General features: G+C 51.8%; 8 protein-coding genes across 8 annotated transcripts; 6 read left to right on the forward strand and 2 right to left on the reverse strand.

Moving 5' to 3' along the window:
- Nucleotides 1-209: 209 nt before the first annotated feature.
- Nucleotides 210-2,458, forward strand: SIP5 (SNF1-interacting protein; the record flags this gene model as incomplete). Its single annotated transcript, XM_018270415.1, has 2 exons — nt 210-587; nt 638-2,458. The coding sequence occupies 2 exons, from the start codon at nt 210-212 to the stop codon at nt 2,456-2,458; spliced, it is 2,199 nt and encodes a 732-aa protein (XP_018134608.1).
- Nucleotides 2,459-2,912: 454 nt separating this feature from the next.
- On the forward strand, nt 2,913-3,956 carry VE01_00888 (uncharacterized protein; the record flags this gene model as incomplete). Its single annotated transcript, XM_018270416.1, has 2 exons — nt 2,913-2,977; nt 3,041-3,956. 2 exons carry the CDS (start codon nt 2,913-2,915, stop codon nt 3,954-3,956), a joined length of 981 nt encoding a protein of 326 aa, XP_018134615.1.
- A 393-nt stretch (nt 3,957-4,349) lies between these two features.
- VE01_00889 (uncharacterized protein) lies at nt 4,350-4,946 on the reverse strand. Its single transcript, XM_018270417.2, has 3 exons — nt 4,842-4,946; nt 4,593-4,776; nt 4,350-4,530 (listed from the first exon to the last, which is right to left on the reverse strand). The coding sequence occupies exons 2-3, from the start codon at nt 4,725-4,727 to the stop codon at nt 4,447-4,449; spliced, it is 219 nt and encodes a 72-aa protein (XP_018134614.1). The 5' UTR covers nt 4,728-4,776; nt 4,842-4,946; the 3' UTR covers nt 4,350-4,446.
- Nucleotides 4,947-5,011: 65 nt separating this feature from the next.
- On the forward strand, nt 5,012-6,960 carry VE01_00890 (uncharacterized protein). The gene is made up of 2 exons (XM_018270418.2): nt 5,012-5,566; nt 5,639-6,960. The coding sequence occupies exons 1-2, from the start codon at nt 5,231-5,233 to the stop codon at nt 6,455-6,457; spliced, it is 1,155 nt and encodes a 384-aa protein (XP_018134797.1). The 5' UTR covers nt 5,012-5,230; the 3' UTR covers nt 6,458-6,960.
- A 153-nt stretch (nt 6,961-7,113) lies between these two features.
- VE01_00891 (uncharacterized protein) lies at nt 7,114-9,842 on the reverse strand. The gene is made up of 3 exons (XM_059463309.1): nt 8,449-9,842; nt 7,698-8,400; nt 7,114-7,643 (listed from the first exon to the last, which is right to left on the reverse strand). The coding sequence occupies exons 1-3, from the start codon at nt 9,702-9,704 to the stop codon at nt 7,344-7,346; spliced, it is 2,259 nt and encodes a 752-aa protein (XP_059320091.1). The 5' UTR covers nt 9,705-9,842; the 3' UTR covers nt 7,114-7,343.
- Nucleotides 9,843-9,909: 67 nt separating this feature from the next.
- On the forward strand, nt 9,910-12,423 carry PEX30 (peroxisome- protein). Its single transcript, XM_018270420.2, has 3 exons — nt 9,910-10,379; nt 10,464-11,759; nt 11,810-12,423. The coding sequence occupies exons 1-3, from the start codon at nt 10,368-10,370 to the stop codon at nt 12,212-12,214; spliced, it is 1,713 nt and encodes a 570-aa protein (XP_018134795.1). The 5' UTR covers nt 9,910-10,367; the 3' UTR covers nt 12,215-12,423.
- A 199-nt stretch (nt 12,424-12,622) lies between these two features.
- Nucleotides 12,623-14,645, forward strand: VE01_00893 (uncharacterized protein). The gene is made up of 3 exons (XM_018270421.2): nt 12,623-13,049; nt 13,098-13,682; nt 13,735-14,645. Exons 1-3 carry the CDS (start codon nt 12,721-12,723, stop codon nt 14,456-14,458), a joined length of 1,638 nt encoding a protein of 545 aa, XP_018134796.1. The 5' UTR covers nt 12,623-12,720; the 3' UTR covers nt 14,459-14,645.
- VE01_00894 (uncharacterized protein) lies at nt 14,637-16,067 on the forward strand. Its single transcript, XM_018270422.2, has one exon. It carries the CDS (start codon nt 14,901-14,903, stop codon nt 16,014-16,016), a length of 1,116 nt encoding a protein of 371 aa, XP_018134793.1. The 5' UTR covers nt 14,637-14,900; the 3' UTR covers nt 16,017-16,067.

Genomic DNA, 16,067 nt, shown 5'->3' on the forward strand with positions numbered 1-16,067 from the left:
CCGTCTGTCTCACGACATCCCATACACACTGACTACACCTGCCGTTCAACCCGCCATCCCGAACGACAACACTACTTCATCTACCACACCGGAAAATTCGGCATCGGTGTAATCTCTTCGACCTTTCCATAGATACCCCTCGATCCCCACCGTCTATTGTTTGACCATCTTCTCGGTCGCGAGGTGGTCCCCGCAGCTGTACATCCTCCATGGGGAACAGCGCAACAAAGGAGCAGAGACCTTCCTCTGCTGTTGGATACCACAGTCGCCAGGATGCGAGTTCATCACAAGCGGGATCAGCGAACCCATCGACAAACCCGTATTCCGCTCGCAGCGGTCGCGGAAGCCGCCATGATCTATCATTCTTGGGCATAGGGTCGGCCTCACACACCGTCGATGGACCGGAGGTGCGAAGGGAAACAAAGCAGGAAAGAGAGGCGAGGAGGTTAGAGAAGGAAAGGGTGGCAAGGGAGAAGGAGCGGACGAGGAGTATGAAGGAAGAGCATGTCGACGGGGGATACTTGGTCACGCAAGGAGTTTATACCGGCACTGAGGACTTCAGCAAACCAGTCGTGAGGCAATTTATGGTAGGCTGCCCACATTACAACATGCAACTTTCAATTGCTGACCCATTTAGATTGAGCGACGCATAGCACCATTTTGGTACGGCCTTAACGACTTCCACCATGAATGGACCGAGCATCAACTCGTTGCCGCCGCAAAGGGTCTTCCTATACCGGCTCCGGACGAAATACCTCTGGAGCTTGACAGACCTCCAACTGTTGAATCACCTCATACTTCGAGCAACAACATCCACAATCTCACCGTACCTATCGCCGGAAGGTCGGATTCATACGCCTCAGATAACTCCTCCCATCTGTCGCCGTCATCTCCAGTTCCTAACCAACCGCTTCATCTGCAAGCGACATCGCCATTCCGCCCACGGTCGAAGACTCTCGCATCTTTAACCTCGAAAAACCCACCCCAAAGCGACATAGTACCTCGCGAGGTTCAACTACCCGTCGATCCTTACGTTAACGGCTTGCGTATGGAAGCATTTCTATACAAAGATGCGACGGAGTGCCCGATCTGCTTCATATACTATCCACCATACCTAAACAAAACTCGGTGCTGCGACCAGCCCATCTGCTCCGAGTGCTTCGTACAGATTAAGCGGCCGGACCCTCATCCTCCGGAGCACGAGCATAACGATCCCTCAAATCCTTCACCTCCTCCACCTCCTGTCCAAGAGAACCCGGAGACTTTGGTCTCGGAACCTGCTAATTGTCCTTATTGCCAACAAGCAGAATTTGGGGTAACATACGAAACTCCCCCGTTCAGGCGGGGCTTGGCATATGCAAACTTAGGGCCAACAAGCTATGGCTCTGCAATGTCCTCTTCATCGTCATTAAATTCCGCAGTCAGCCCTTCACTTAAACCAATTGCTGGACGACGAAGGACGACCTCGGTATCAGCTAGCGATGCCACAGTTATTACGACCGACAAAGTAAGGCCGGACTGGGCAACTAAACTGGCAAATGCCAGGAATCACGCTGCGCGGAGATCGGCCGCGGCTACCGCTCTTCATACAGCTGCCTATATGATGGGAAGTGGGGGCTCAGAAACCAGGAGCTTTGGATTTTCAAGCCGTTTTCGTAACCGTGGTAGCCCAGCGGATAGTAGTGCGGGTACTCCAACTGAGCAGGGGCCTGACACTGCAGCTCGATTAGCTGCCTTCTCGACCTTAGCGGAGCAACAGGCCGAGAGGCAGCGTGAGGCACAGGCTGACCCTGGCTCGAGGCGCAGGAGGTCGCGGGTGGAGGACCTGGAGGAGATGATGATGATGGAAGCTATTCGTCAGAGCCTGGTTGCAGAAGAGGAGCGCAAGCGAAAGGACGAGAAGGAGGCGGCGAAGGATGCAAAGAAGGAGGCTAAGAAGAAGGAGAAGGCAGAGAAGAAAGCAGAGAAGGCTGCTAAGAAAGGAGTATATGGTAGCGGTGCCACCAGTATAAGTGGGAGCGCATTGAGCCTGGTTCTTCCTGGCGTGGGCCGGAGGCGGGGAAACAGCGGAGCCTCTGCTATGGCGAGAGAGGCCGCTGCGAACAAGAATGATAAGGGGAAGGATGTGGATAGGGGAGCAGTGGCGCCGTCGACATCATCATCATCGGATAACCCATCCCATAGTGATGAAGCGCCAACTGCAGTCCCTACTACACTCCCAACTGGAGCACCGACTGGAGCACCCACATTCCGACATCATGTTGAGGAACCGACCCCAGAGCTTCTTCACCACGAGTTCCCTCCACATTCTCCAACTACGACAGTGCCAGAAAGGCCGTCTCACTTGAGGCAAATGTCGAACGCATCCTCACCAGCGTCCTCGATTGTTGAGTCCGTACATGGTTCTATCAAGGGCGATTTTCCAGGATCATCATCCTCTGTAGCCTACGTGCTATAGAATTTTAGGCTTATCCTACTTGGCTAGAACTAGGCATCTCAACTTAATATAAGTTGTTCACACTGTACCATAATATGCTAGAGAATGCTTAAATTGCCAAGACACGTGCATCGTACGCAATCGCTGCGCACATGTCGATCTGCAATCTTTCAAAACGCTAAGCCACAGTGTAATCTCGAAGCGACGTACTTGTAAATATGGCTGACGTCACCACGACCCCTCACCACCCCGCCCACTGCGTCCAGAACCAGCTCGAGTGGCGGGCGCGACCGATGACTTGGCTTTGCCCAATATATTCGTCACCTTCGGAGTACAAAAAGAATCAACGTTGCCATCTCGTCTTCCTGCAAACAAAACATTCACAGATACACTCGATACTATCTTCATCAAATCACTGGTATCTCAAACCATAAATCACTCAAAACAAATCACGTCACCACCCACATACGCCAATATGTCGGCCAACACTGTTTACGTCAAGAACATCTCGAGTTCGACATCGAAGAAGGAGGTAACTGAGTAAGTTTTCAATTTCTGGCGTCAACTGATGTCGCATGAAGTTCCAGGCTAACATTAAACCAGCTTCTTCTCGTTCTGCGGAAAGATCAAGTCCATTGAAATCACCTCCGGCGCAGACTCCCAAAGCGCAGAAGTTGTGTTCGAGAAGGAGACCGCAGCAAAGACAGCTCTTCTACTGGACAACACCCAGCTTGGAAAGTCCCAGGTTTCCGTGACCGGTGCCGAGGGTGCTAAGGAGTTCGATGAGGCCCACCGCGAGAAGGACAGCGACGAGATTACCCAGGAGGAGAAGCCCCGCTCCCGTATCATCGCCGAGTACCTCGCCCACGGCTACGTTATCGGCGACCAAGCTTCGCAACGCGCGCTCGACCTTGACCACAAGCACGGTATCTCCAGCCGCTTCCTGACTACGCTCCAAAACCTCGACAACAAGTACAAGGCCACCGAGAAGGCCAAGTCTGCGGACCAATCCTACGGTATCTCCACCAAGGCCCAAGGTCTCTTCCAGGGCCTAGCATCATACTACGAGAAGGCCGCCGAGACGCCAACCGGCCAGAAGGTTGTCCAGTTCTACTCCCAAACCCAGAAGCAGGTCGAGGATATCCACCGCGAGGCTCGCCGTCTCGCCGACCTCAAGAAGGAGGAAGCTGGCACCACTTGTAAGTGCGGATCTGATTCTTCTATTTGCACCTGTGCCCCCGGCACCTGCGACTGCGCCGGATGCGCGAAGTCCGGCAAGTCAAAGAAGGCAGTGCCAGGCACCGATAAGACCACCTGCTCATGCGGCGGCGACAACGAGATCTGTTCCTGCGAAGTGGGCCAGTGTGCCTGCGCCTCGTGCCCAAAGGCATCGAGGACTGAAGCCGCAAGCCAAGCCGCAAGCTCGGGCAAGACTACTTGTAACTGTGGAGGTGATTCAAAGAACTGCTCGTGTGCAAAGGGCAAGTGTGCCTGCACCGGATGTGGCAAGACTTCTTAGGTTGGATTTCATATCTCTGGGGGGCTGTATCCTTGATGATGCTGACTGGGTCGCCATAGCTGCCTCTACTACGCAAGATGCCGCTACGTCACAGACGGCGCCTCTCGATAGCACGAAGATCCAGCCACTGGACTCTACCGCCAAGCAGTAAATCGAATACGAAAGCCGCAAATACATTGATTGTTATATCAAATTATGAAGTTACAAGGATTTTGTCAGTTTGCTGAGCAAGGGGATATTGATTTTGGACTTGGGGCCCGCAGGAGCATTTTTAAGATAGCTTCGAATTGCGTTAGGTAGTGGAATGAAAACACTTTGGCCAATTGAATTGTATACGGCCTTTTGTATATTGGGTGATTGTATTGTAGCTTTGTGCACATTAGAAATTCGAGTGGAAAGATGTAATCTTTTCAGCTATATAGCTTCAAGTGGCTACGTAATTTACATGTTTCGATCATTATACTATTATTACAACCTCTCCTTGAACACGTTAATACTTTTTCTGCGGGAAACCTTTCGCAAATTTCTCCTCCAAATAATTCTCCATCGGACCCTTTGGGTTGGATTCAAGACCCTGGTTTGAAAGTGTTAGCTACTATAAATATATATCAGAATGAATGCTTCGCATCAACATACCTTGAGCTGGTCCTTGGCAGACTGTTCGGTGTTGGGCTTGTCGCTGACGCCTTGTCCTGAGGAAGGAGCGGCCTTCTGGGCATCGGATTGCTTCTCTGCTGGAGGAGATTCGCGGCCTTGGTTTTGGGAAGACATTTTGTGTATTTGAGGTTTTGATAATGTGTGTGTGGTTACGTCGGATATGCTTTGGAAGCTGTTAGCTTTAAGGGAGCGTACAGGCCAATGTTGAAGAACTGAAGCCGGACTCACTTTCAGATTGTAAATACAGAAGTAGGATAACTAAATTACAGTATTCAAGAGGATTGGAATATATAAATGGTGGGTAAGAATCATATATCAAGTCCTACTCCCTCCACCCCACCATGACACAAGACCCCACTACGTCATAGCGGTTTTGAACCAACAAGCAACCCCCAAGGTACAAGCACGAAGTACAAATGCAATAATTCACGTGATCGACAGCCAAGCGAGGCTAACACTACAATGCATAACTGAGTACAAGCACCGTGACCCCTAGATTCAACAATCGATTGTTTGTTCACAGCTTCAAATTTTCTTAGAGAATGTCCTAACTGAGCTCACCTTTGTTGCCACGAAGCGTCCGTTGATTCCGAACGCAACAGAACGAGAAAACAACCATGGCGCCAGACCTCAACTCTGTTCCCCCATCGCCGCGCCCAATCTCTCAACAATCACCCCGCGTTACAGGAACCCCCTCGTCTCGCCGTGCGTCGCAGCAGATGCCCTCGCCCCCGACTGTTCCTCTCTCACCACCTGTTCCTAACATCCTACCTTCGAATACAAACGCGTTCATGGCTGCCTCTCAACCTGCTGGCGCGCAGGCGACAACTGCGTTTCCAACATTCACGACTGACAATACGGGCGTTGGAACTGGTCCGGGCCCCTTGAGACACCCCCGCCCACTCACAGCAGCGGACATACATCTCCAGCTTGAGAAAGAACAAGAAGCAGTCGTAAGTTCCCAACCTCAACCCCCAACCTCCCATCCCTCGTAGCAACCACCCAAACTAACAAACACCCCCCAGGTCAACCGCCTAACCCGCGAACTCTCCCTCCTCCGCGCCGCCCAAAACGCGTCCGTCGTCTCCAACACCTCCTCAACCTCCGAGCGCGCCGGCCTCCCCGACGCCTCAGACCACCACTCCAACCACCTCCTCTCAGGCCCCTCCCACCCCCTCCCCTCAACCCGGCGCCACCACCGCTCCTCCTCCGCCGCCAGCGCGCGCAGCATCGCCGCCGCATCTGCCGCCTCCACCACCGCGGGCGTAGCAGGCAGCATGGCCAGCGTCTACGCGCCCTCCAGCTCTGAGCGCACTCGCGGCACGCTTCCGCGCCATGACTCGACGACGCAATCACTCAGTTTGAGTCGCCAGAATAGCATTACCAGTTCGCGGCGCTCTGGGGCCTCGTCGCCCGTCCCGCCTCTGACTTCGAGTAGCTCGTACCAGCATTCTGAGTTCTCGCACACGTACCCCATGCGTCCGTCCTTCTCGTCGCAGCACCGCGAGTTGTCTGGGGGACAGATTCCGCAGCTGTCCAACGGAGATGGGCAGCCTATCACGTCTGTGCAGACGACGGGGCGGTATGAGGAGGCGGTGTATCATCGACATGAGCTTGAGGCTGTGAAGAGAGAGAATGATGCGTTGAAGCAGAAGATTCGGGATTTGGAGAGGATGGTTAGGGAGGGGAGACGTGCGAGAGAGGATGAGAGTCGCACGAGGAGCGAGAGTGTTAGTACGACTGCGAGTGTTATGAGGGGGAGGGATGAGGAAAGAGTTGCTGGAACGATTGAGGTGGATGATGTGAGAGTCGGGGAGAGCGCTAGTGGTGGAGGATTGGCGTGAGTGGTGGACTGGAATGAGCGACGCGTTTATGACTGGTGTTTTTTGCTTGATTCGGCAGGCGGGGGGGGGTTTACGGAATCGGAGATCAATTGTTTTTACTTTAGGTGGTCATTGGCAGTTTCGGCGGGGCGTTATGACAGGTATTATCTGAGCGAGTGAGCGAGTGAGCGAGAGAGTTTCGAGAGAGTTTGCAAAAGCTTCTTTCTCATAGTGAATGAATATGACAACCATTGAGCGAATTTAAAAAACACCTGGGACCCAGACCTCGTGATTACAATTCCTCTCCGTAGCAACACATCAAGTGCCTCTAAAGTGAGAAAGAATGCTCGCAGTCGAACCCGCCACCACAAACGCACAAGGCGCTATGGCAGCGGAAAGCAAGCGAATTCGTTCAAAGAACACCCCCTGAACTCCTCAAAACGAGCAGCACACTCCTAAGAATGGCAGCCGTTGTAAAAAATGCTCTGCTGTGCAAGTTAGCGTAACACCTTTCCCAAAAGCACTGTCGAAATCAGCCATCTCGGTCGGTATCTGAGATCTGCGGTCGGCACAGGCTGCTTGAATTGAGCCGTCTGAGCGAGATCCCTAGATACCGTGTCAGTCACTGTTTTTGCATCCACTGGGATTGAAAAAAAGGGGAAGAGGAAACAAAAATCTGTCTATCGAATGTGAATGATGGGAGCCAAGGCCAACAAGACTATAGAGAGGTTTCTGAATGCTAAACTGTTGAGCTATCTCGCTCAGTTGGGTATCGTATGTTTTCACGCGCCATACGCCTTAAGACAACCGCCGCCACCTATTTTTCCCACCCTTGTGTGTTCCTATCCGGAGCTCCTTGGGGTAATATACATCCCGTTTCGTTACAACGTCGTAGTCGTACACTTGTTCATCTGCGGTCGTGCTCTTTCTGCCAGATGCGCTCGAGGTGGTTGCGCTGGACCTCGAAGCTCGAGTAGTTGCCGCCGAGGATAACGCCGAGGACGCTCTGGCCTCTGCGCTCCTCGATGGATTTGCTGGATAGATCGCTCATGTGCTTGAATAGGTCATCGAATGCCCGCGAGAAGGCCTTGCGGATGGCTTGGGTGTTGTGGGAGCCACCGCTGATGTCGTTCGATGAGTTGTTCGGGTCGATGATGGAGAATCTATCAAGGTTACCCGCACGGTAGACGATCTGTCTGGCATTATTCTGTGACGTATTAGATTTATGTATGACTAAAGCGTTAGAATGGTATATGCTTGCCTTCGATACATATGCAGGTGGCTTCAACTGGATTGCCGTGGAGGTGACATTGAATTCATTGCCATAAAGGTCGAAGAATTCCATGAGAATCTCGCCCAGGTGATGCTCTGGGATCATGTTTCCGCTCTGGATTTGAGGCATGTGCTGTAGTAAGCTGACAACCAGACACGTAACAGTGAATCCGCCAATACCACCGTTCACAGGCTCATTGAGGCCTCTCATAGCCAAAAACTGCTTGACAATAGTAACCAAAATGGGCATGGCAGGGAATGTATCCTTCCAGTTCTGGAATGTTTTGTTGGCTATCAAGCCCGTGTCGTTCTCAAAAGATACGTCTACCCTGAGGCCAGTGTAATAATCGATATACTTAACCAAAGGCACCTTGGCCTTGGAAATTACTTCAATAGAATATGGTGCTGCGATCTTCTCTCTGTCGAGGAAATCCCTGAAGCGGAAAAGGGCGTTTTTGTTGGTATATTTACCATAACCTCCGTCCATGTAACCGCGCGACACGAACACCAAGTCCATATCTGCAGTTGGTAGATAAAGCCCTGCAGGATATGAACCAAAAGGCAAGATGTCAGCATCGTGCCAAACCTTTTGAACGGCTCGGCGTAGATCACTAATGAGTGCGCCACGCATGTTTTCTTCCACCTCTGCAGGTTTGAAACGATGGAAGAAGTCCATAATTTCCATGTGAAGCCTATATATGTTAGGGCTAGTACAAATAGTGACGAAGAGCTAGACGTACCATGAACCCATATTTGCAGAGGGATAGTGATTGGCAAGCCATGGCGTGTCATCAATCCCTGCTTTGGCTTTCCACTCCTTAACAATACTCCCAGTAGCGGGGCCTTTGGGAGTTGGCTTTGGTACGAGCGACGGCCCTTTGATTTTGTCGTCGTATGTGCGCTTTCTGTTGCCCAGATCCGGATCTGTGGAGGTGTCTATAGGACGGGACTTTCCAGTTGGTGTAGTTACCTCCTGGGATTTTGCTGAATCTCTAGGTCCCAAGACCTCTTCGCGGTGACTGTAATTGCCATTTCGCGGTCCAGTTGGTGCGCCTAGAACTTCAACAACGCTGTCGTCATCAGACTCGTCCCCATCACCCCCCAAATTATCATCGCCAAAATCAAATGAGATGAAGTCATCCGTCTCTGCAGTAGTCTTCGCTGCATCATTGAGGCCAGCTGACACACGTGCCTTCCTAATTAGTTTCACAACATCCTTCTTCTTGACACTTGACTCGTCTGGAGGTGGGAGGGCTGTATATGGGTCTGGATTCGACCATCTTGGAACGCTGTCGCCATCCGCGGAAGCCTTTACTTCCGTTCGAACCTGCTTTTTCTTTGGTTGCTCTTCTTCATCGTCCTCGGGCTTGTAGTCTTCATCGTCTGAGACATCCATGTCTGCTTCATCGCTATCCGACATGTCTTCAACTGCCAAGTACTTTGGTGCGGTCCCCACAGTCTCATCCATACCCGGCATAAGCTCTGGAGTTGGGGCGCGGTTGGTCTGCAAGAAAGGTCTTTCCGCTGCCTTCTTGGAAAATCCTCCGCGACCGCGGTAGCCGCCGCGTCCTCGTGCGCCTTGCCGGCTGGAGTCTTGTCGCGCGTCACGGTGGCGCGGTCCTCGATCTTGGCCGTGGCGCGTGGCTCCCGATGGACGATAACTGTCGTGAGTGCGCGCTACGTCGATGGTCTCAGGCGCATCTCGCCTGAAAGAGAAGTCCGACGACGGTGGCCTGTATGAATCGGCACCGCCCCTGGGAAACGATGGAGGGTCGCCTCTATATGCGCTTGTTCCTGGCGCACGGTTTTCGTCATGTCGATGATGACCGGAATCTCGGGGGCGGTATGTGTCGTCGTTGCGATGCGACGAATCACCTCTGCTCTGGTTGTCGTAGCTCAACTTTGGTGGCGGGGGAAGTGGGCGATAGGAGTTGCTGCTGCGCAGGTCGTACGCAGCAGTTACTGGTCGCGGTGGTAAACCAGCAGGTCTCGACATATTGTCGGTGGTGTGTGTTGTATTGAAATGATTTCGACGTCGGCTTCGTGCATGAAGAACAGGAGAGAGTGTGAAGTGAGAGGTTGGTGGCTACCATTCGCGAAAAGATTGTTATCTTAGCGCAATCAGTGAATAATGCGGGCGTGACCTGTGGGTGGGAAGTACGTACACCACCAGTACGCGCTTGCGACAACACCAGTCCAAACCAGTATGTAAGTTAAGGTACAAGGCCGAACTTGCACAACTAGCCATGATCACCGCGACGAAAGCAGGGACTTTTATGCCTACTGTATATGTTTACTGTGATCTGTAATACTTGTTTTGGTCTCTGAACAACTTCGAAGGTGATATTCTAAGCACTTACTACCATCTAGCGGCGTGTGTGAGGAAAGCCGGCGATATAAGTCGATTGCTGGATGTCCGCCCTAATCGGCATGTGATAAAAATACCCGGCTTCTTCTCTAGCACTTCAAGGACCGTATGTACTTGTCAGCTTCCTCTACAATCCACCTGCAAACTTTCAACTTGTATCTATCTGAATTCCTGCAAGATCTCCTTCCTTGAATTGGGGTAGTTCCTCGCTCGCGCCTTCCTTTTCTGCGGTCTCTCTGTACTTCGACTACGCTGGTCCAGACAGGGTTCCAGTTGGAAATGACGTCGTAAATGGCGGCTTTTGTAGGTCGTCGGACCTCCACCCCTCACTGCGACAGTGATATTGGAGGCTTTCTTTTCGTTTTATAGAGCTAACAATGCCTCCAGGACACGCCCTGGCTCGACCTGATGTCTTCCTCACCAGCTCCATCGGGCCGCGACGATGAGAGCATACATCATGCGAACGACCAGCGACCGACGACAACCGCGGCATTCTCACCAGTATCTCTGTCCCATGCATCTTCCGCAAACCGCCACAGGTCGACTATACTCGTTCATCAGAAGTCACCACTGCTCATAGCGACACCTCCTCAGATCACCAGAGCCCTTGCCTATTCACACGCGTTCCTTCTTCCGCTCAACAAGTTCGTGGGATTGTTGACATGGACAACCAATGACTCGTGGGAGAGTTTCATACTCGTAGCCTTCTTTTGGGCAACAGTTCTATATGGAGATGTCATATTACGATTTGCCGGGCCCGTAGTGGTTGTGCTGGGCCTTATTCTGGGGATGTACTCGCGACGATACTCACCTCTATCATCAACGGGCGTGACTGGAGAGAAGCAGAAGAAAGGGCATAAAAGAGAGGATTCAGAGGCTACGAATATTAAGCATCAGAAGTCATTGGACGAGATTGTTGAAACTCTCAAGGAGTTCACAGCAAGATGCAATATGCTACTCGATCCTCTTATACAGCTGACAGACTTCCTGTCTACTCAGCGGACAGCAACATCCGCGACAACTCGCCCAGCACTTACTACTCTTTTTATACGAATAATCCTCATTACTCCATTATGGCTTCTTCTTACTCTCCCGCCTCTACGAATCATCACCACTAAGCGTATTGCTCTGACGACAGGGACGCTTATCATTACCTGGCATTCAAAACCAACTCGAGTATCCCGAGAAATTTTATGGCGTTCATCCTTTATCCGCCGCGTATGCTCGGCGATCACAGGTTTGCACTTTGCAACTAGGAATGCACCGCCGAATCTCCCAACCCGGGACAAACATCCAAAGCCGAAGTTGCCGGGTCAGAAAAGTAACGACTATCACGAAGAGGCATCGCTCGCTGCTTCTGCTGCGAGTAAACGAAGGCCAAATGCTTCGGGTGTCAAGTTCACGTTCATTATTTACGAGAACCAGAGACGATGGGTTGGTCTGGGATGGACAACATCTCTGTTCGCATATGAGCGATCAAATTGGACTGACGAGCATCTGAACCCCGCACCTTCAAAGGCTGAATTTGAGCTGCCTGATGTTGATGGAGGAAATGCTCGATGGAGATGGGTAAAAGGCAGTAAATGGTTGGTTGAGGGCGCAGGTAACGGCGACGAAGGAGGGGCAAATGCGACATCTGAGGCAAAAGGTGGAGGTAATGGTTGGATTTACTATGATAACAAGGTATGTCAAAGTTGCAGCATTATTGGAGGTGCTCTAACTAACCAAAACAGTGGCAAAACGGTCGCCGAGGACAAGATGGCTGGGGCAAGTACACACGGAGGCGTAAGTGGTACCGCGACGCTGAGCTCGTGGAGGTGACGGCCAGTACAGAGATCACTCCTTGTTCCACGCCGCCTCCTGAGCTAGAGACAGAGGTTGAAAGCAAGAGGCAGCGATCACGCTCCGAGACTGTTTCGTCTGTGAAGAGTGGAAGACCCCCTTCCGAGCTTACCCTCGATGATAGCTCAAGTACGAAGAGTGCGGGGTTTAGACCGGGTTCTTTGAAGAGGACAAGCACCACTGGGAAGGGAAGTGTGGACCTGGATGAGGGGGAGGCTTTACCTGGGCAGCTGCCACACAGGGAAAGGGACGGGGACTGGGGCATCGGGGATGACGTCAAGATGGGCCTGGAGTAGGGCCTACACTTATAGCGGTATGGGAGTATTTCGTGGCATTCAGTGCCGTGGTTGCTGTTGTATTACCAGCTGTTTTAAACCAAGCCGTAGGAGCAACTTGTCAAAGTTATAAATGTTCATTCGATATAAGGGTCGATTTACATGTGATAATTACATATCCCAACGAAAGTCATTTACCTTGGTTATTGCAGCGGGATTACGCTCTGTGCACCATTCTAGATGTCTTGCTTCAGGTGATTGTAATATTTAGGATGCACAGCGTAAGAAACAATTTAATGCTGTGTGTGTTTCTACGTGTTTTTGATGCTGTGCATTGATTTCATTTCCGCTCGAGTACGTAGCGGGCTCCAAAAGCCGAGGTATTCCCACGTGTCGCGCGACCATTGAACAATGCGCTTTTCCACTTAGCAAGCAACAATCATCGCGATATATGAAACGAATAACTCTATAAGCTGCAGAGGCCGGCGGACTCTCTCTTGATATTTGGATGGTAAACAGCTTTATCAATGGCGACTCCCGACCGCGACTCCGGGAAACCGGGACGAGACCGACTGTCGGCCAAATCCACCACAGACCCAGTTCTCCGCAATACGCTACGATATACGATATCCGCAAAGGAATACCAGGTTCTACATAAATATATTATATCGCGATCGAAGGTTCTGAAGAGGAATACGCCTACGGTGTCTCAAGTCGAGAAGCTTGTGGACAGACCCGGACGCGATGATTACAATGCCGCCGCAGTCCGCGCGAGTTTACGCGTTTTCCTGGCAACAGGAGCTGCGCTGAAGGCATGGGCTGTTATAAAGGAGACCTTGTTCAAGGGCAAAGCAGAGTATGCCGCCCCTCATCGAATAGAGAGCACAAGACTAACGTTCCTCAGCACCGCGAAGACTACCCTCTGGCGCTCGCCAACATTACGACTTTCCCTATCTCTATCATCCATCCTCCTCCTACATCGCCTGCTCTTCCGCTTCTTCACACGCTTACGAGCGCACCTCCTCACCCCCGATGCACAGCCCTTCCGGCGGCGCAATCCTCGAACCTCACAAACTCTCACCTCCCGATTTGCGCCTGCTGTCGGAGCTAGTTTGGCAGGCTTCATGCTAGGGGTATACCCTGGCGAACAGCTACGACTATCCCTAGCAATATACGTGCTTAGCCAAGCTGCGGAGGCGACCTATAATCTTGCAGAAGAGCAAGGTTGGATTTGGGGAAAGAAAGGGAGCCGATGGGAGAGGCCATGGTGGTTTGGCAGCTGGATGCTCATGCCGCTTGTATCGGGACAGCTGCTACACGCATTCATTTTCGACAGGGATTGTTTCCCAGAGGCACTTAACGGCTTCATGATGAGGTTCTCGCCACCGTACATACAAGGGAGGCCCGTGGATTACCCATCTAATCTTCCTTGGCCCGCGCCAGGGGAGGTTGTGGACAGTCTCGCTGAAATGGGACGACTCCGTTTCCCGTAAGTTCCCACTTGATTCTTCTGAGTTCACGTACTGACATTTACTTTTAAGACCCTTTATTTCTCCTATTTTATTCCCCAATAAGAAGACCTTGCCTACCACACTCCAGGTAACGGCACCAATCACAGACGTCGCCCACCCTTTAATCACATCTCTTTCATGCGCTCTTCTCCACCCAAACGATCCTTCCTGCGCTAGGACATACCTCACCTACTGGCTCCGGGCCTTCCCACGCTTCGCCCGACTCTTCGCTGTTGTTTTCGCAGTCTTCTCCCTCCCAAAATACAAGGCATTCTATAACGCGCCGATCGCCTCTCTCGATCAGCTTGGACGCTCGGTCCTCCGTACGTCCGCATTCGCGACGGGCTCCATTGGCACTGCCTGGGCAGCCATCTGTTTCTTCCAAAACTTCCTGCCCTCAAAGGCACTTCCCACCCAGCGATTTTTCCTTGGTGGTTTCCTCGCAGGTCTGTGGAGCTTCCTGGAGAGGGAGACCGGAAGGGGTAACTTCTTATATATGTCACGGTTGAGCATGGATAGTGTGTGGAAGGTGGGTGTGAAGAGAGGATGGTGGAAGAGCTTGAAGGGAGGTGATGTATGGCTATTCGTGGCAGCGTTAGCTGTTGTGAATGCTGTTTATACGAAGGATCATAATGCTATTAAGGGTGGAGCAGTCAGACGCGTTCTCGCTGGCCTCCGTGGAGAGAGCGCAGCGCTGACGAGCATCGAAATCGATGGCGATGATGTTGATGAGGAGGATAAGAAGGAAAGGTGAAGGAATGGGATTCTACCATGATAAGATGTTGAGCGAGAGCGAGAGCGAGCTAGGGTCGCGGGGCATTATTGGGGCGTTATCGGCTGTGTATAGCCCGGGGTCACTGTCTTGTTTGTTGTATCATGCCTGTTATGATAGCTAGTGGTAATTTGTATATATTTCAATGTATGTATGCTGTCTGTTCTCGGTTTCAAGTCCACCGAACTCATAGGGGCAACCCCCGCAAAATTGGCGCACCTGAAAATGGGATGGCGGGGTAACGACGTCCGGATAATCTTCCCCAACTGCTATTCAGCTCTTTTAAATACTCAACCCTCAATTCCCAACGTATTCATTGACAGTAAATTGCCTTATAGCACATTCTTTCGATCCTTCAGTGTGAATAAAGAAACCTGAATCATCGCCGCCTCCAATACCCTAAACCGCACGACGCGCCGCCACCATGCCCAAAACGACCCCTCCTCTGGCGGATGTCATCCCCCCTCTCATCTTCGGAACAGCGGTTTTCAACCACCAGTTTAATAGCGATCCATTTTCGTTGCCCTCCACTACTCTCGTGCACCACGCATTATCTTCCGGAGTCTCCGGCTTCGATACCTCGCCATACTACGGCCCCAGCGAAGAAATCCTCGGCGCCGCTCTTATAGCACCCATCGCCGAAACGAAGGCGCCATTTCCCCGCGACCAGTATACAATCCTTACAAAAGTGGGCAGGATAGCCGCGGATGAGTTCGACTACTCGCCGGAATGGATACGGAAGAGCATTGCGCGCTCCCTGCAACGCCTGCACACAGACTACCTGGACGTTGTATACTGCCACGACGTTGAGTTCGTGACCCCTGCAGAGGCGCTGGGGGCTATAAAAGAGCTACGCAGGATACGGGATGAGGATGGGAGCATCAAGTACGTGGGAATCTCCGGATTCCCAGTTGAAACTCTCTGCGATTTGGCAGAGATGATCCTGCGGGAGACCGGGGAACCTCTTGATATCGTCCAGAGCTACGGGAACTACACAGTGCAGAACCAGACTCTGAAGAACAAGGGTGTACAACGCTTCAAAGCAGCTGGTGTGGATGTAGTTCCCAATGCGAGTATACTGGGGATGGGTCTGCTGCGGACCCAGGGTGTGCCGACAGGGAGCATGGGGAACTGGCATCCAGCTCCGGATGGCCTGCGTAAAGTGTGCCAGGATGCCGTGCGAGTTTGTGCAGCGAAGAATGAGACCCTTGAGAATGTTGCCACGCGTTGGTCATTAGAGCATTGGCTCGTGGATGGGGCGGAGGTGGGCACGTCATCTTCTGTAGTGGATGGACAGAAGATTGGCGTTAGTGTTATTGGTGTGAGCAATTTGGTGGAATTAGAAGGGGCTTTGAAAGTGTGGCAGAGCGTGAAAGATGGTGTGCAAAGTGGGGTAGAAGAAGGCAAGAAGACCGAAAGTTTGAACAGGAGGAGGCACATCGATGAAATAGTACTTGGGATATATGAGGTGCTAGGGAAGTGGAGAGATTTCGCCTGGGACAGTCCAGGCGCAGAATTTGTGAACAAAGCTGCGAAATAGAGTCTCACGAAGATAAACACGATTCAATATAGTTTGTATCAAAGCATGGAT

Source organism: Pseudogymnoascus verrucosus (assembly GCF_001662655.1).
Source record: "Pseudogymnoascus verrucosus strain UAMH 10579 unplaced genomic scaffold scaffold_2, whole genome shotgun sequence".
In the NCBI taxonomy this organism is placed as follows: domain Eukaryota; kingdom Fungi; phylum Ascomycota; class Leotiomycetes; order Thelebolales; family Thelebolaceae; genus Pseudogymnoascus; species Pseudogymnoascus verrucosus.